Below are 20,334 nucleotides of genomic sequence, written 5' to 3' on the forward strand. Positions count from 1 at the left end.
CTTGAAGGGAGAAATCTGAGACAGCGATATTTTTCCAAAGACAAATGCAAAAATTCAGTCAGCTGTTATCAATACATGGGATTGGTGGTGGTAGTGGGTTGTTAGATTTTCAAGTTTTTGAAAGGCTATATTATAAAGCTAAATCCAGCAGTTGAATAGCACTTTAAACCATACACTGTTTCTGTACTTCGCTAAAAAAATTACTTGTTCACAGGAGCTTCAAGATAAAATTCTCCCATCAAGACCCAAAATCCCTCATACTCCCAGTCAGCCTCTCCAGTACAATTAACTCAATCCTAACTAAGAATAAAGGGTTTCTAAATGTATGCAAATGGTGACCATTAGAAATATGAAACCTAAAGATTTTTTTTAATTTAACAGTTTCACACCTTGAACTGATTAGGCAAGAGTACGTGATTATTTAAAAAAAAAAAAAACTTGTTCAGTGCTAGAGTACAATTGCAAATCCAAAGAGCCATATTGAAAGTCTTCTGAATTACCAGACTCCCTGCCCCAGACCCTTTCCTCTTTTTTAAGATGTTGGTTTATGCTAGGAAATATTAACAAAAATCATGCAGTGATTTAAATCTAATTCAGCATGGTTCATCACCCAAATCATTGTTACCCTTAAATAAACTTTCTTGCTAGCTAAACTTTCCCCTAAGTGAAATGAAGTCTAAATATATTGCAAAGACTCTAAGACTCTTCATGCATTTAACTGATCTTATATCTCCATGGAAATCACTTATCACTAAACCCAAGAAATAGGTAATAGAGAGATCTGTGGCTAAGCACCAAATTGGCCAAAATAACAGATATTAGTGTTCCTAACTGCAAGTTAAACCTGTCTCAATTTGCAACAACTCTTATTTGGCAGGTGGGGTGAAGGTATTTGCCAAAGGTACAAGTCGAAAAACACATTACTCCAAAGGGTTAACACCTAAAGTAAGTTAAAATTAACAGGAGGTAAGCACACATTTTTAGTTAAAAAAAAACAAAACAAAACAAAAAACCACAACAGTTGTAAGAGGTCATAGTAAGTTGCTTTCTCTTACCCATTTCCCGAAGTACTGGAGCACCCTGGAGAGTGACTCAGAGAGGTGCTGCCAGCACAAGGACTCTTCTTAGTGGATAAATCAAGCACACCGTCTGTAGAGATAAAAGAATGACTTCAGTGTTTGAAGAAGCAGGATCAGCCATGCTGATCTTGTCTTTAGCTGAAAAGACAAAACAAGTCTTTTGAGCTAAAGTCATATTTAGCACAGAGCATTTCATGTTTTATTATATTTTTAAACAAAATAAGGGTCGGATTTGTTTGCAACATGGTTTACGTGTGACTTCAACATAGCCTTCAGAAATCACAACAAAAATTAACAAAATTAAAAGTGCATCTGTTACAAGAGACATAGCTTAAAAAATTACCTACAAATGACAGTTCAGGATACAACAGAGCCAATTGCATAACTAACTCTCAGTGGTCCAAAAATGAGACAATCTTCAAATTCCTGAGATATTTTACCCCTTGAAGGAGAGCTGTAAGCCGGTATTTGAATTCTTTTTTTTTCAATCCAAATCTCTTGTAGGAAAATTAACTGGGAATTTTGTATTAGAAACTCACTTTCAAGTGAACACACAGGTGTGAGATTCCTCCTCACCTGGCAGCCAGCTTCATCTTTTTTTCCCCATGTCTCCAATGGGTCCTTACTGGCAAAGTTGCTGTCTCTCCCCCTCTATTGTGTCATTTTATTCCCCCTCTTCCTTATACCAAATTGTCTTTCCTGCTACACTCCTTCCTCCATTCTCTAATGGCACTTCCTCACATTCACCCATGTTCCTCTGCAAACCCTTACATAAACTCTGCATTTCTAGGCACCAGAAAAGGGAGTGCTTTTTGCCAGAAATGCCTTTCTCCTACTGCACTGAAGCAGCTTGAAATTCTGGTCGTTTTAATAAGGGCAACATTTTCATAAAAGCAGCCCAGCCATCTGAAGTTCCTGGAAACTTTGAAACGAGGAATTTGTGAGGCAAAAAGAAATGAAACCTGTTGGCAAGGTAAAGTCGAGACGTTTCAGAGCTCATTGCTCATTCCATCTAATCAAGTAAATACCACCCAACACAAGAACAATGTAAGACGGCTTTCAGATTGCTCAAAGTTCTCATTTGACATATGGAGAAAAAACCACGATAAACAGTGAACTCGAATTAACTTACGGAAAGCTGTTCCACCCACCGCATTTGGGAACACACCATAACCCAAACTTAAGCAAGCAGAAAATTCAATCTTCTTTTTGAACAACACTTATGCAGGCACAAGATACAGAGACTGGATCAAGCAGCACCTCCTTTTCAAGTGGCTACACTGAACAGCACAGGCTGCTGCCACAGGCACTTGCATCCATGCCTCCTCCATCAGAGGGGTCAGTATCACCTACAAGTCTTTGAGGCCAAGCAGAACCAGCCTCATACCCCACAGACGAGTTTACAACTAGCTGGGTCCCTCTCAACCCACTAGAATGAAATGTAACACAAAGCATCACTAGCAGTCTTTCATGACAGCCTCTGAAATCTCTCATTAACAAGTTTGGCAAAATCTCTTTCCAATTACATTAAATGTAAATTGGAAACAAAAATTACATCAGCAAACAGATTACTGTATAAGTCAATATGCACATGTTCTAATTCCATAACAAGTGTTACAAGCATTATAAATTATCTTACAGTTTTTTCCATCGCATGGTAGTTAAAGAACAGTTCATGTACATGCTTTCTTCATCATACCATCCTCTAATTAAAAAGGAACAAAAGCAAAATTGATTCTCTCCCTCTCTTTCAGCACAAAGTTTCACAATGAGAACAGTTTAACATTTATAAACATATATGCAAAACACACTCATGAAATGCATTTATAATGAAGTTAGCTAGAAACAAATGCCTATCAGCTAACTGTACAGCTCCTCACTTCAAGAGAGACATGTCATGACAGCTTTCAGTAAGTGCTGTAAGTGCAATGTCCAGATGCCCAAGCTGCATATTGTTGGACACATAAAGTTAGCCCCCAAGTTCAAAGAAGAAAGGGATAGCAAAAGGCTTTTTTTTTTTCTTAAGGCACCACTTCCACTTGCAGATGGACAACCTACTGTGATAGAAGGACTTCAGGCACTAACACATCTCTAAAGAAGGGTAAAGGGGCTAATATTAATCCTATCAGTAAGATACACTTAAGATAACCTCTGTTCAACAGTTTCAGAAAAAAAAGTTCACATACTACATCACTCACAGAATTTGCTAGCAAAAAAAAAAATTCTGATGGAAAGCAAGGTTTTTGAATTAAAATAAGCTCTGAAACACTGTTACAAGTTATTCAATCTGTGCTCTGCAGAAGAAGTCTATTTTTAAGGTAGGAAAGAGACATTTCTTCCAAGCACACAAACCTGGAAGTTTAGTGCAGTTCATGGGTATCATTTTTACAGCCTTCACAAAGCAATTTCTCACAGACTTTTAAAAGATACTCTTCTCACACCATGACCAGAAAGAAAATAAATCAGCCCTTCAGTTAGGGTATGTACTGATCTTCAGAGAAGAGACAACATTATAGTTTTCATGACCACATGAACTTGTCTTATCAGCAAGCATACAGTCTGTTTTGGCAGACTGCTTTTTAGAGCTTCCAGAAGGAACAGCACATTTATCCTGAGTTTGGAGCATGTCCATCCCCTTTGCCCTTCTTCAGAAGAATCACTCATGTCTATGGGCCTACATTCTTTCAAAAAGTTTCTTCTCTTGCGTCACATCTACACAGTCATTATTTTACTGCAAAAACATCTACTGCTTTTCCACTTTACATTTTATGCAAAAGTGCAGCCTTCTAATTGTCTGGATTTGCAACAAGAATGCCATTAATGGATTGCTGTAGGATGTAAGACACTGGTAAGAGTCCTACCTTGTTCACTAGGTTCTGACTGAGACTTTCTGACAGTAAGGTCCAGAGGTGAGTCTTGGTCAGCCATGAGCAGTTTGCTGAGCACAGGGTTCTGAGCAGTTGCAGCCGTGGGAGAGGAGGCGACCAGAGATGCTTTCAGCAGGCTTTGGTTCTTTGTGCTATTGGGCTGGCTGGAGTCCTGAGTAGAGCTATTTTTTGAGGTATATTCAGCAGCAAACTGTCGGATCATTCGCTGCATGATCTCACGGGCCACTAGGGGAATATTGGGGTCAGAGACCCTGGGACTGTCTGCAAATATTAGAGATTTCTTTTAAAGGAAGCACTTTAAGTAAAACAGCTTTTATATTAAGTCACTTTATTTACCCCCCCCAAAAAAAAAATCTAGGGGAAAAAAAATAAAAGCCAAAGAGAGTTTCTGTAGAAAACGTACTTAAGTCTTAGAAAATCTGAACAAGAACCATTGCTAATTCTGGTATAGCCTTTCAAAAAGAAAGGTTTCAAAAAGTTTCCTGAAAGAAATATGCAATCTCATCTTTTGTTTTCACAAACAGATATATTCAACCAGACCTTTAAGAGGTATAGAAATGGAGCTAGACCCATGAACAAAAGTACCAAGTAATGAAGCCCATTCTAAAAATATTGAACAGGTTATTCACTGCAAGAACTGAGCAACTTACCTGCAGCTACAGAAGGGGAAAACGTTGCAGTAGTCCCCTACAAGTCTACTGAGAATTAAAGCCCTACAGTTCTGATCATTCAAAATAATTCACACGAAGATCAAATGTTCAAGTGTCTTCCATCTCATTCTATCTATTCCTTTTGACATTTCTACCATGGTAATCAATACACCATCAGGGACTACCCAAGGAACTTGCAAATACACAAAAACCCAAGATGTGTCACATAAAAAGTAATTAGATTTCTAGAAGAGTTGCTAAATCTATTAGTAAGTAATGTGAAATGGAACAGGTAGACATTCCAATTTATTTATATGAAATAGTGTATAAATACAGAGGTATTTGGGAGTGTAGACAACTAAAATTTATTGACAAAAATCAGTATTTTAGACCAGTATTAATCCCTGATGTGAAGGTAAGTGTCTAACTCCTAAATCACAGAAGCTAAGCCCTACCACTTTACTTCAAACATTGATTGTGTTCTCTGGTCAAATCTTTAAAAGCAGCTCTTAAAAGGGAACAATAGAGAAGTGTTTACTTCCTCTTTAAAAAGAAATTGCCCAGGTTGAAAGGCAATCTATTGAGATTGAACTATTAGATGCATTAGCAAAATCTTCTGTGGGACATTACAGTGTTAGATTTGCCTTTTGCCACCATTTTTTAAAAAAGTGCATCAATCCAACAAACCAGCTTTAACATATGTGTAAGAGATGACTGACATGAAGGTTTGAGCAGGGTTGCCCACAAAACAGAGAGCAGCAGTAAGCAGCCACGGCGTTTCTTGATGAAAAGCCATATTGAGCTTTAAACATTCATCAAGACCAAATTCCTTCCTGTTAAGCACAACTTTCTACACCTAAGACCTTATACAGTCACTATGTATACTCTCATAGCAGCATAACAACTGTAAACTTTCAGGACATTTATGTAAATATGTAACCATTTTCTTGTAAAATCTACAGGACCTTTTATTTTTGCTAAGTATGAGATACTACTATTTTAAGACAACACCAAGAAATGAGCCAAACTTAAATTTTGGTACATTTATAGTCTCACTTCCTTCCCAAATGGCCCACAAGGACACCAGCCTGGAAAAGGGTGGAGGCTTTGTTCTGCTATGGTGACATTTCTTCCACTTTCTAGCCTCTTCACTATAAACCGCTGAAGGACATAAAAAGGTTCTAGGGAGGCCCAGAGGGACACAAATTGATGGCATGATCACACTAATTTGTGTGACACCATTTGACATGTGCTTGTAGCATATACAAGTGGGGCTGGCAGGAATGCAGAGCTCCATGGCACCTGTGTTTTCTGAATGAAGAATCAGGCCTTTACTGTGCACCATGTTTATATATTCAATTCAGTAATGCTCGCAGCTGAACATATTTACACGCCTAGAAATAAAATATTACACATGTCTACAGCCATGCATCTTCATAATCTGTAACTTCAAAGAATCAGCCCAGAATGACTACTTTCTAGTGCTGCTCAAGGTAAACTCACTAGTTCAGGACACAAAACCGCATTTTCAAGCAGAAGAATAGTTACCTAGTTACATTAAAGACTTCTTGCTTAACAGAAAGCCTGAATGCTAAGGATTAAAGCTGTTAAAAAAGTGAGTGGAAAATATGAGCTGGTGCCCCTGCAGCACCTCTTGAAATCAACCAGATGTTTACCTTGTCTCCTGTCTAGGTTTTTTTTTTTAAAAAAACAAAAACAAAAACAAAACAAAACTAAAACTAACTAAAACATGGAAATTCTCAGAGAAGAAAAAATACAGCAAATATTTATCAGCTATAGTCTAAAGCAGTACCTCTGAGCTTTAAAGCCTTAGAACCTTTTGTGTATTTTTATATTGAAATCTTAAAAGGGCAGTATCGAACAAAAAAAGGTATGATTTCATTAAACCAGAAAAAGGTCCTATCCTTCTACAAAGGAAAGGTAACAGACAACTAAGTTCTACCACCCTGCTTTCAGTAGAAAACAGGAACATTTGAAGGAAGCATTACTGAGTCAGAGTGGCATGGACACGAATTTCAGAGAAAGGATGTAAGATTAATGGACATTAAACCTGTTCAAAAAGTTTGCTGATCTTGCTAATTACTTATTTATGTTCAGCACATGAATGTGTGGCCTCAACATACAACAGGCACCAGTTCACAGAACATCTGCATTTTCCCTGATCTGCCTGGGCTACAAAATCCATGTCTCAAATGTTACTGGCAGTGAGGATGGAAAGAAGAAAAGAACTAATCGCTGGCACAAAGCCAGGAGAGCTCAGCATCTCTGAACAATGTAGGAACGTCAGAGTTCTGCCATTCTCTGTGTCCTCTTTGGTATGACAGTGCCTGGGGATCTTACAGCAGTGGCATGAGTTAGATTTCAAGGAATCTAAATAAAGACAAGCTTGACAACAATGCATTGAGGATTCAGAACTGACTTCCTACCAGGCTTCTACCCCTTCCTTATTACTCTTGCACCAAGCATAGTTTTGCCAGAGGAAGGAAAACAAGAGTATATTAAAAAAAAATTCTCAAACATTCCTTAGACATCTGACATGTTTTATTATCTTCATTCCACGTATCTGGCCATGGACAGAGTATTATACCCCTCATTAGCACACTGCAGTATCTGCCACTAGTTTCCCAACAAATTAGAAAAGCATACACTTTCCTAGAAGACACACACACACACACACATATCATAAGTAAAAATTTAAGCTCAGTGTTAAAGGAATTAACTCTTTCATAAACAATCTTGAACTGATGGAAGTGCCCTTCCTTTTCCTCACCAGAAGAAGTAATATGGAAAAAAACCTGTATTTTCTCTAGATTTTAGTTTTCTTAAATTCCTTCTGGATTCAAAAAGAGAGATAGGATAAATTTAAAAGCAAAAGGAAACATTTACCTTAAAAGAAAAAAAAAAAAACAAAATTGAAAAGGAAGCCTTGGAATAAAGGCATTATCTGAACTATCAGTAGTAATGCAGTAACTATCTTTCCCTACCATCCTGCATGTATTGCAAAAAGTATAGAAGCATCATAATTTATAGCTTGTATTTATTCATTTGAGTCATAAAAGAAAGGCTAAGATACTGTTATCTACTTAGAACACCTTTAAATATTTTGGTCACTGGGAGGAAGGGCTGAGGACTGGCTACAGCAATTTCTAATTTGTTAAACTGAAGCCTTGCATTGTCCCCCAGCAGATAGGTTGGAATCACTGATTTGGCAGATTTTCTCACACATGGGTTAGACTGATAAGTATGATGTACTTTCATTCAAGATGCATTTGGAAGCAACCTCTGGATTCCCATTTCTCAGATTTGTAGAAAAGAGTGAAATGAGTTTTTGCCTTCCTAAGAGCACAGTTTAAGTGACAACTCTCCAGAATATATTTTGAGGATTTTCTAGCATTGAGCTGCTGTTATTGTTTTCAGCATACTCTACAGCACAGATTTTCCAATTATTTTGCTGATCACATGATATATCATATGATATATTCTTCATATATCCCCCTTAGCATTATTCCAACACTTTTTATACTGTAAATTGATGGTGATAGGGTGGGTAATCACTACCCATAGTGAGAAGACTGATGACCTTTAAGAAAAGCTGCATTAGTACACATTCCATTAATATAAAATAAATATTTTTAAAAAAAAACATTACCCACCTACTACCACCACTGCCACTTGACCTTACTTCTAAACAGCCCACTCACCTAAACATTGGTTCAGGGGAACAGTTCTGCTGGGTAAGAACTGAGTCATGTCTCCAAAAGTGAAAACACCAGTGTTCTCATGGAGAGATCTGGTTTAGGGTTAAATATGTTATACTCTCATCCTCAGTCCCAAGCCCACACTGTTGTATTGCTACATTACTTGAGAGTCAATTTTTACTCTTAATAAATACATACAAAGAAGACAACTGAAAAATACCGAACATAACAGTGACAGCTTGAACATGAGATCTTTGATAACTGCATTGCATGCAAAAAGACCACAAGAGACACTATTCCCCCCTCCCCCCATTAAAACTAACCTTTTCTGTAAAAGACTGCATTGAGGAACTCTTCCGCTTGCCTTTCAAAACGAATGATTTTTGCTTGCTCTTGTCTAAGCAGAGCTTCTTGTCCAGCTTCCGAGGCTGGCTCATCCAGACTGACTAAGTGTTCCTGTAAAGATATTTAATATTTGTAAGATCTTCCTGACTCCCAAATTAATAAAGTTCCTTAGGCATTAAATATTTTACTAAATTCAAAACTTTTTTAGGTACTCAGCACAGAGTTCAATCTATTGAAACCACAACTTGTTTTTTGATTGCTTTAGAACATTGTACTTTGTCCTGTTTTCTTGTTGTAAATGCAGCAGAAGCCTGTAAGTTTTGATAACATTACGGGAAATAAGAGCCCAGTATAAAGAAGACGACTTAGATGTTTTACAACATTTGGCTGCAAGTCTCATACCTAGAACTTGTTCTTTGGTTGTTATTTTTAGATCCAAGAAATAACTATTGAAGGCAAAACACAGGTAGTTCTCCTTACTCTACACAGCGTTCATGCAACTGAGCAAAAAATGACCAAGCATTATCAACAAACAGGTCCTTTTGTGAAGAGGCTCAGTAGTAGCCTCTTTTAAGTGAAATAAACTTAAGTTAGCTGTTACAACACCTACAATTAATTAAAATCCATTCTCTCTCTTACAATTCGATACAATTATCTCCAATATTTTCAAACTAGGATAATTAAATGTGTGAGATGCCAGGATAAATCACTCATTTTAAATATGCTCAAGAAACTAGAAGGAAAGGTTACAAAAATACAAAATCTAAACACCTGGATTCCTCCCCCAAATACACACCCCTTTTCTCATTTCATTCAGTTTAATGCCTTGCTCCTACTCAGGAGAACAATCCCTTTTTTGTCCCTCTCCCTCCACTTTCATTTTAAGCTATATTAAAGTTACCTGTATTTACCTACTGCAGGAATGCATACACAACTACTCTTTGGGTTTAGGGAGTGTTTTGTTTTGTTAACCTTTGCAAAGTATCAGTTACCATAATATCTAAGCTGCATCTGGTTTTTTTGGCCTCTACTGTGTAAGTTTATTTCAGATTCATATCCTCATGGGACTAGAAGGGAAGGAAAGAACTGTCAATTCATTTATAAATCACAATAAATGAAAAAATAAGTAATTCTTAAGTTTGTGGTGTCTCAACTTCAAGAGGTTTCATGAAGCAAGGTTAGATAGCCAGCCCATAGTAAATTAACAAACACAGCAGTCACGTGAACTACGTGCAAAGGGTAATAATATTAAATGATGTGGACTCTGGCCTGAACAACATGGGCTCTCACATCATATTTGTAATTCAACAGCCTCCAAAAGCTCTCTGTCAAAAGTAAAGGGAGATGCTATTCAGACAGGGTACAGAGACAAAGCAGCATTTTGTGCCAAATAAAAAGATGAGGAGCATGTGATGAGGGAGGCAACAGGTGAGGAAAACCACATTTGATGTTATGAAGGTAAGAGCCTGTGGAAGAAAACACCTCACAAAGTGGTTGATGCTTTGTTCCATACCAGAGAGATTCAAACTTCTTTGCTCCCATAGAAGAGAGACACTTCTTTTAAGATAGTCTTTAATTCTTTCATATGAATTTGAACTGATGGATTAGCCAGAACAGAAGTGTTCACCTCTGTGCCAGGCATCCCAGTGCTCCCACAGTTCACTGGCATTTTATGAACACCCTGAAAATGCAGCTGTACTTTTAGGATACTAAAATAAGTGAAATATCTGTACAGGATTTCACAATAAAAATATTTGTGGATAATAAGACAAATATTTTTTGAGAGTTACTATTCAGGTGAGACTTCACAGAACATACTTGCACGCTCTTTCTGAAACTGTGTTGCTGCATCTGGCAAAGCTTATTGCAGGATTTGTCCTATTTACTGACAGACAGTCCAAGATGAGCTATATTATCTTTTAGGTATTATCAGGATAACTGTAAACTCAGCTTATCAATTTGTATATAAAGCAGACATATGTGCAAATTAACTAATAACAGAAGTAATCTAGGCATATAGAAGTGTTGTAGCAATCACTGAAATATCTAAGCCTTCACAGAAGTTTTGCTTTAAAAGGAAACTCTGCAAACTGATGCACAGAGATTCAGCTAGATAAGATCCATTAGAATTAATTGGCATCCTCTAGCTAAAGTCCCATGAGCCATTGCAAAAAACTTTCTTTTAATTCAAAGGACAAACAGAGAATTCAGAATTGAAGGAAACATTATGCCTTCAACCTGATCTGACACCCTGCCCTTTAACAGACTACAGCTCTGGAAGAAGCCTAAAATAAAAATAAGCCTCAGCCAACAAAATGCATTTCAAATCTTGCTAGTATGTTTTGCAACTAAGACAATACACAGTAAATCCTGGCCTAGTAAATTGGTGGAAACAGAGTCCAGTGGCACCACAGCTCACCACAAACAAGTGTACTTTATATTACTCACATAAAGGCAATGTAAGAAGAGTACAGTTTAATCTAACAAGGCTAACTAAAGCTGTACATTTTCTTCACAGAGAAGGAATGAAGAAAAAGGGATCAACTAAAAAAAAAATTGTAAGTGGTTTACACTGGTGAACAGCTGAATAAAGGAACACTTCATCTGCATTCAGGAGAGGAGGGGAATAGTAAGAAAATGGCAATGTTTAGTTACTACCCCTCAAACTACAGAGCATCTCCTTGCATATATTGTTTTTATCAGTGTCCATGCTAAAGAAACATAGTAATATAAAAGAGTCAGATTTAACTTTGCACATAGAAAAAAAAATAATCTTTGGCATCTTCTGGCATCTGCAATACACCACTGACTACATGAGAGAAAATATACTGGGAATGTTCCTGCTGACTGGATTTTTTATTATTTTCTTATCCATTGTATCACAATTATTCCAGTAATCTTTGCAGTTTGTTCACCCCGGGAAGGAAAATTCAAGTTTTCACACTAAGCATTTGATTGTGATTGCTATTCAAAGTCAAATTCCAAGAGTGGGGGTTTTTTTTGCGTGATTTGGGGGGGTGTGGTTGGTTGGTTTGTGGTTTGGGGTTGTGGTTTTTTTTCTTTTTACATTTTCCAGCATTTCTTCCCAATAACCATTATTTGGAACAACATCTCAGGCTTACCCTCTCACTCTACAGTCTTGAATCACACCAAAATTTTCAGTAGCAACAGTAGGAAGAAGAAAAACCTATTAATATTTAGATTGCATTGTCATTTGGGGTTTTTCCCAGGATATTTGTAACCAATCAGTTACTTTTATGTAGTATTTATAACACAGGATTCATTCTATTCTCTCTGTGCTTCCCTTCAGGTGGAAAGAATCCCACCAGCTAACGTGCAGTATCACTGTACTGAACAATATACCCTCAGAGAAAGACACCTGGAGTGGTTTGCACACGCTCCCTAAGGGCTGAAGCTCTTTTTGTATGTTAAGATAAACAGCATAACTATGTAATTAAGTCAAAGATCCTTTGAAATACAGAGCTCAGGTTTTCAAAACGCAAGGTCAGTGTGTGACCTTGAGAGACCACCTAATCCTGGGCAGCCCAGCCCTGTCAGCACTAGTGCTCCATGTTCACTGAGACCCTCCTTGTAGGAAATGTTGATACAGCAATTCCAAAAGCTAAACTGCTGACACAAGAGAAAGGTATGATACACACTGTTGTTGTGCAGATATGGATGCAGCATTTCATGTTTAAGCCACAGGACACACACAGATGAAGTGGGAAGAGTCCAGAAGCTAGAACAGTACGAGATAATTCCTTTTCATCTTTGCAGAGCAAAAGGAGGGAGGCTTCCCACAGACCACCCGTGGTTGACCGGTCAACCCATGGACCCCAGGGATACAATCCAGACTCCCACCATACCCTTACCCCCCCACCCCCAGAAGGTAAGATCAGGAACAGTGAGTAAGAAAGGAATGTTTCAGCATCCCTAGGCTGTCTTCTCCAACACTTAATTTTTCTTAAGACTGTACAGCCTTTTTAATTCTTAACCCATGAAAATGAAAATAATCGACTATTTTCTGTAGACAAGCTTTAAGGGTACCAGAGACTCTTCTTTCCTTCTATCTGCAAGACCAAGTCATTCTTGTTGCTTTCATTTCAGTGCTACTTGGTTTGCTTACAACTCTCAAAAAGCTACAGTCAGGTGAGGCTTCACCAGCATTTAGGTTTTTCTCTGTATTGAGAAAAATGCCTCTCTTGATATAGTCCCCAAAATAGTTTACCATTTCACCATCCTATCACTTTTCAGACATGTGTAACTTGTGACTTGATAAAACAAGTCTGTCTATCCTGTTTCTCAAATTTAACAAGATCATTTTCAATTCTGAGTATGTCCTTTAAAGATCTACAAAGATCTGCTCCCAGCTTAGCATTAATAAAAATTCAGATGGTTTAATTAGTTTTAAGACCTCCCTCGCTTACTTAACATACATATTTTTATATGAAGATGACTGATGTCAGATTTATCAAATTCAAAACAAATTTATCTTGACTACTGAATATCATTTATTATCCATATTAGAGGGAGAAAAAATAAATCAGTGAAAACACAACCTGCTTACATTAACATTTATGCACCAATAAAACTGAAACCCCACATTACTACTAAACACAGCTGGAGATTATCACAAACAGCCTCTTCAGGTTTTAGCCTCCATATCAAATTATTTTAAAACCACATAGTACAAAATTGACAGCCTAAATGCTTAAGTTTTTTAAGTGGTGAAATCCATTAAAAATGTTTTAGAGCATGTTCCAGCACACTGAGGATCTCCGTACACAGTTTAAACACATTCTAAAGCCATCAACAGTTCTAAGAGTTCTGCAACTTCAACTAATTTTCAGATATTTCCTTTGCCATCTTATTCTACAAGTTAATGCTTTAGATGATAATGGTAACTTCAGAATTATTCAGACACTTACCACAGTTCACATCTTATTGTTTATGCTCCTCTATAGTGAAAGGCCACCAGATTCAGAAACTTTTATTATGGCTAATCATAATCAAACAACAACATATTACCTTTTAGATGTCTGTGTAAAGCAATGACTTACAAGTTTTTAAAAATATCCAAATCATATCAGAGTAACTTTGAATTTTAAAACAACTCCTTCACATGCTGTAGCCTACCACACTTCTTCACAAATGAAAGAATTGTGAGAGGTCCTTACACTGAAGCCTGAGTATTTTACAGCACTTTGCAGACCAGATTCAATCTTCTGTCAACAACAGCACAAGACTCCAGAATATGCTCCTAGAAATCATCTTCTCTCTTGCTATTTTTGTAGCTTAAATATATCCATAAAATAGTTAATGTGCTTAGGAGTATTATCCTTCTTGTTCTGCTCTCACCAACTAATGAGATTAGTTGTGTGTTCATGTGTGTGTGTTCCTTTTTTCTCTTAATACATACAAATTGCTTTATGTCGCTTTAGACAATAGTGGTTTATTTTCCACATACTCAACTGAATATACTCAACTGAATCCTCTTTAAGGATTCATTTTCCAATATTCCCTTTCTTCTGGCCTTTCTTAAACTAGGCTTGAGCTCCAACAGTAGAGACTACCTGATTTGATAGAAACATTCTACATGGAGCTACAGATTTCTTCTGTAATGATAGCTCTGTCAGATCTAACAAGTCACAAAGAAAATTAGCAATCACAATTAAAAAGAGGTAAGTCAAGTACACTTAAAGTGCAATCCAACTGAATTGATGAGTCTTTTCTGTACCACAGCCTTTCAGAAGGAAAAGTGATAAAGACCACAAGTAATTGAGAATTACCACATTTGCAGATCATCCAAATGCAAATTCACCAAATTTGGTCCCATAGGACCTGATCCTCCTCTAACTACGTGTAGGCAGCTAGAGATGCTAATTGCCTTTTTTGACTTTCTTGTCCATCAATGTACCCATGCCTTACTGCACACAGGCACCCAGGCAGCAGCTCCTTAGGTTACCAGTTATTCTCTGATCATACCACACAGAAACAATTGCTGTATTCCGCATTCTGTGATGAAAGAAAAGAAATCCAGTTTTGAAAAGCTCTATGTTATTGCACATAACGCTTTGAATTTGAACAAAAATATGACAGGGAAAATGTTAGCTCCCTACTTTGTCTGTAGTTTATTACCCCTTACACATGAAGACACTTAAGTCTATTTCTCTATCAAAACCTGTCTTGTATTTTGACTGCCAAAAAACGCATGCATTTGCTCAGTATTTGCAAGTAGAACTACTGCTACAAATAAATTAATCTTTTTAGAATACTTCAGCAGATGGTTCTCCATCCTTTGAAGAAGTTGTGTAATTGAATCTGACTGCTTGTAAAAGCAAGAACCAACATCACTGAAAGAGTGGGAGAGCAAATGTAGTTTTTTACCCCTTAAGCAGCTCTGCCAATAAACTAATACTGGCCTTCAATTCTCATCCTACAGACAAGAACTCAATTTTTCTTAAGCACAACTACTGGTCTCCTACATTACAGGTAATTCTTAAGGGCAAATGAAATCCAGAAAAAAAACCTGAAGATTTTAATTGGTTTTGAACTTGTTGGACCAGGTACCTACATGTCAGTCAAAGGTGAAAAATCAAGGACATTGATTAATTATTCAACCAATCCTAGATGGGTATTGCTAAAGATGTATTCATTGGAAAAAAAGGCCAGCCACAACCACGTGGTTTGTGGCTATCTTGCTCCCAGCTACAACATCAATTACATACCTTTTAATTCTGTAACTCAGCAGTATATAAGCACAAACCCAAATCATCGCACCCTGCCTGGCTCTTTTCCTAAAAATTTAAGAGGATGCAGATGAACAATAAAAAAAAAAGCAGAATAGAGGGTAAGGCAGAAAAAGCACAACTGCTATCACTTTATGTACAGGAACAGACAGTTTTAGCAGTTACAGAAGAATGAGCCTCCAACTCCCTAAAAAGAAGAGTTACAGATATTAGTACAGATGCTCAATGGAAGACATTTCAAATAAATTAGCACCATTTCTAATTTAATTCATTAGCTGAAGGATGTCCATTACTTGGCTAAATACCAAATTAAGTTACAAACTTTTTTCTAAAAATTCTATGACATTTCAATTCAAATTAAGATGTTGTCAAACTCACACTATTTGGAGGGTCTCATGAAAGAATCCTATTTAGATCTGTATTGCAAGCTAATGACATCAGTGCCAGCAGTGCAGCAATCTGCTGCACCCACAGGAGAAAGGAAGCACTCCCACCCTGCCATCTCTCTCAGCTGACACACAAGAACTCCCTATATCTAAAAGGAGCCATATTCCTCCCTCAAAAACCAAACCAAAAAAAGATAAACCAAAAAGCCAAAAACCCCAAACCCAACAGAACTGACAGAGAGGTTGGAGGGCAGTAAACAAAAAAAAAAAAAAAAAGAAAAAAACCCCCTACATACTCTAAAGTCTTATCTCACAGTTCTCTCCAGCCTGGTCAGGACAAATCTCCTTCCTCTTCCCCTAGCAATGCTGCACACCCCTTCTGCATTCTGTATCAGCCTGTACACAATCCTAAAATCTCCTTCAACCCCTGATGACAAAACATCGTGGAGCACATCAGGTGTGACCACATCTGCATCTTGTCTTTCACCTATTTAAAAGCCACCACACAGTACAACAGGGAATCATGTGAGGATCCTTAACATTAATGATAACTATCACTTGCATAAGGAATACATTGCCAGTTTCTCAGTAATACTCAATTACGGGCTGCACTTGTGAAACCAGAAAGAAAAACCCAGGAAAGTAGAGGAAAATATAAATAGTGGTATCTCAGCTTCTGATTAAAGGTTGCATAGAAGTTCAAAAAGGACAAGGCACTGTACCTGATCAGCACACTATACAGTGGACATTCATGCTCTTCATTTGTCTTCACCTAACAATCACTGATTTTCAAGAGCTTTATTTTAGTTACTGTGGACTTATGAGGATGACTGAGATATAAACCATCTTTTTGAAGATCTACCCATACACTGTCAGATTCTCCCAGACTATGATCAGTCTCTGTGCCACAAAATTATTTTCTGCGTTAATGCAATGGCTTAACAAGAACTGTGCTAAACACTGAATTTTGTCCTTTTATGAGATGAGGTAAGACAAAAGACAGAACTCCTTACACCACAAGCATACACACATCTTACCTGCTGTCAACCTCAATGAAGGAATTATGCCTTGTACCTATTCTAAACGCAAGCATTCCTAAACCTCCTCCCTTGCCTTAACAGAAACTGTAATACAGAAACAGGAATAAACTGGCAATATGGCAAGTATCAGTGCCAACAAGGTACTTCCTTTATGGACAAGCCATGCAGCTACACATATTAGAGGAAAGAGTGCTTTTGTTTCATTCCTAAGTTGATAGAGATCCACTCTGGTGTTGTTTAACATTGTGCAGGAAAAAGTAATAGTTACGAGTCCCAGTAAATTAAGTTTCGCCGAGGCAGATGATCCTTCCTTCCTATGCTACGGAACAATCGTTATTTCAACACATGGGCTGAGCAACAATCACGTACAGCATGATAGCTTTTGTTTCATATACACCTATAATCTCCTTAATAAAACAAACTGCAAGTTTATTAAGTTGGCAAAGCTGACTTGTCCATGTTTAGGCTCTGACTTGGTTATGAACGAGCACAGTACAGAATCTACCATACATGAGAGCCCTTTAATAAAAGGATATGGCCCACAGGGAAGGGGATTCCCAGATACAGAACAAGACTCTAGGTTGTTAAAATGAAGCACATTTCCATATTGAAGATAAGCCCATCGCCTGACTGTAGTAAACATGCACAAGCCACAGTTTGGGTCCCCGAGGAAGGGTTTCATGATTCCCAAGAAGATCTCTGACAAAGAACTCAACAGCCCCCCCCAACAAATAAAAAACACTGAACAGAAAGGGCCAATACATAGGGGGAAAAAAACATACCACCTGCATCACATACTACAAAGAAAAAGTTGCACAAAAGAGGCAGGTCTGTTCATTAACTTGCGTATTTTAATTCAGAAAACCTTCTTCCAAAGGGGTAGGAGGTTGCAGATTTTCCATATTCAGTTAACAGAGCAGCAAACTCCCTCCCTTTGTCCCTCCCCTACAACTACTAGCTTCACACATCTGCATTGTTACCTTCACTTTTTCTCTTCTCAGGCAGCAGAAAAGACAATTTTCATCAAAAGACCAATCAGAAACACCTTCAGGCTCACAGTCTGTAAATCAGAAGAATAGCAAATTACTTCATATTCATAAACCGCGACACAACTGGAGCCAAAAGAGAAATGCTGAATTAAATACCTGTTTCACAACATTCTTGCCTGCATTCTGAGGATGCAGGCTTCATATCGGCCATTTTTCTAAGTCCCCAGGTTACCAAACTGTATACATTTTATCATTGCACAACAAATCTGTTTTTCCCAGCACTGCCAAATACACTCCCAGCTACATAAAGATGAACGCACACTCATTAGTAATTTTAGCCAATATGAAACTAACTGTGAGCACTGCCTGGGGGAGGGGGAAAAAAAGCACAAATCACCACGGTAACACACATTTTCTAGAGGCAGAGCTGGGGCTGCTTCTGTCATTAGAAATGCAGAACAAGATACAAACATAGAGATTGAATACCTTTAAACAAACTGAGATCTTTTAATAATCCAGGTCCAAACAGGCCTTCTAGAATACTTTCAAACCCTAAAAGCAAATAAAAGAATTGTTAGCTTTCTAGATTAAGTACGTCACTACAATATTCACAATAGCAGTTCTATATTTATCTGTTCCAAGAACAGAGCTCAACGTGCTTTCTCTAAGTATTACAAGATACATGGGTCAATTGTGATGACTGAACTACTGACAAACCATAGCACAGAGTCCACCGACTCCTGTACTTCTGTAAATAGCTAGGTTAAAAACGAAGAACATTATGACATTGAAATAAACCATTCTGAAAAGAACACAAAAAACTATATGTTCTACAACGTGACCAGTTAATTTCTACACAAAAATACTCTCATTTCAAGTCTCCAAACTGAAATAAGGTATGTTTTCCCAGTTAAAAAAATACATTCTTCCATCTCAGTGGCATTCAGTTACTTTTCTGAATTTCGGCAAACATTAAAATCAGTGTTTCCTGAGGAGTCACAAGTTTGAGGAGAGAAAATGAAAAGGAAAGGGATTCAGCATTGCTGGGTCACTAAGGAACGTAATTCCAATCACTGATCTGCATCTAAGACACACACAGTCCAATTTACTTCAATGCCATGATCTATGCCTCACATAAAATACATGTAACCAATTCGAGTTTATTCCAAAAGAGGGAAAACCTTCACCAAAATTACTGCCATTATTGGGAAATGTTAAATCAATATTACACTAAACCCCTGCTGGCAGTAAAAAAAGCTACAGAGCTATTAACTACCCAATGCTGTGAGAACACAGGTTAGCAGAGTGAATATGAAAAGTACAAAGACTACTTCAAGGGGGACAGACAAATTTCACCTCCTTATAAAAATGTATTCACAATATGACCAGCACAACTTACTATATTCCCCCCCCCCCATAATAATTTTGCTTTGTAGGTTTAATAGAGGTTTGGGGGCTCCTAGCTTCTACTTGTCTGGGTCTTTGAGGGGCAGAAGAAGCAGCAGGGAAAAAAAAACCTAAGAAACAAAAATATGGTTTTAAATTTAGAGAAATTTGCATGGGTGAATTGGGGACAAACTATCTGAAATAGCTATTTTTAAGAAATCAGTCAAAATCTAGATGATCACGTACTATGAAGGAAATCAGTTATTACAATGTAGAAGAGCAGTAATTCTAAAATAATTCTGACTTCACCCAGATCTAATATCAAAGTTATGTTTTGCACAGCAGCCTTGAAAAATAAAGGACAAATAGCGTTGCACCCCTCTGGGTGTCAGCGAGAGTCAGTGCACCAACACCACCAGCTGTCAGATGCAGGATCCTACAGAATCTGCAGTCTGCAACATGACTTAGATGGCCAAAGCATTGCTGGGGTACAAGACCATCCATGATCTAACACCTGTCAGAGCCTGACACTAAAAATCTAATCTCAGAGAGGACCGAGTGGAGAACAAAAAAAAAAAAAAAAAAAAAAAAAGAAGGGGGGGAAAAAAAAAGAAATGGATTAAAAAAGAAAAAAAAGAGTGACGGTGAAATAGCAGTAAAGAGAAATAGGGAGAGATCAGAAAACAAGGTGGAAGAAGAAAAACTGGAAAAACATCCCATCCAACAGCACCTTGTCAGGCAGAGAAGTAGCACTGCCTCCAAAAAAAGCCAATTCAGGCTTCAGGAAGTGGCAGGAACAGTGGGAAAGGGCCGACCAACCTGACCTAGAAGAAAAATAGGAGAATCAGGGTATTGACCCATAGGTTTATAATGCTGACTCTTTTATGGGTAGTGACCCCTCAGAATTTGACTCTGAAATGAAACCTTACGGAAAACAGCTAATCGACCTCATTCTTAATCTTTTTGTTTAAAAACTCACATTTTTATATATATATAAATAAATCAAAAGATCTCAGAAATTTACTCAAACTCATCAATCTTAAAATAGTAACTGCCAGTGACTCATTGCCCCACAGTTTGCCATGCATGCAATTGCACACTGA

The 20,334-nt window shown here is 37.6% G+C and overlaps 1 protein-coding gene across 3 annotated transcripts in view; it reads right to left on the minus strand.

Moving 5' to 3' along the window:
* The window catches only part of LCOR (ligand dependent nuclear receptor corepressor), a 70,782-nt gene that overhangs the window by 38,634 nt on the left and 11,814 nt on the right, over positions 1–20,334 (minus strand). For 2 of the 3 annotated variants that reach the window (XM_027647840.1, XM_027647839.1), the window contains exons 1-3: positions 8,660–8,763; positions 3,941–4,228; positions 1,056–1,149 (exon numbers count right to left, since the gene is read on the minus strand). In XM_027647840.1, coding sequence (XP_027503641.1) covers positions 1,056–1,149; positions 3,941–4,178 — 332 coding nt within the window. In that variant the 5' untranslated portion in view covers positions 4,179–4,228; positions 8,660–8,763. Of the gene's footprint in view, positions 1–1,055; positions 1,150–3,940; positions 4,229–8,659; positions 8,793–17,836; positions 17,917–18,331; positions 18,398–20,334 lie in introns of those variants that run through there. The other variant, XM_027647838.1, reaches the window with a different exon arrangement.

This window comes from Corapipo altera, unplaced genomic scaffold (genome assembly GCF_003945725.1).
Source record: "Corapipo altera isolate COAL_440 unplaced genomic scaffold, ASM394572v1 56, whole genome shotgun sequence".
NCBI lineage: Eukaryota > Metazoa > Chordata > Aves > Passeriformes > Pipridae > Corapipo > Corapipo altera.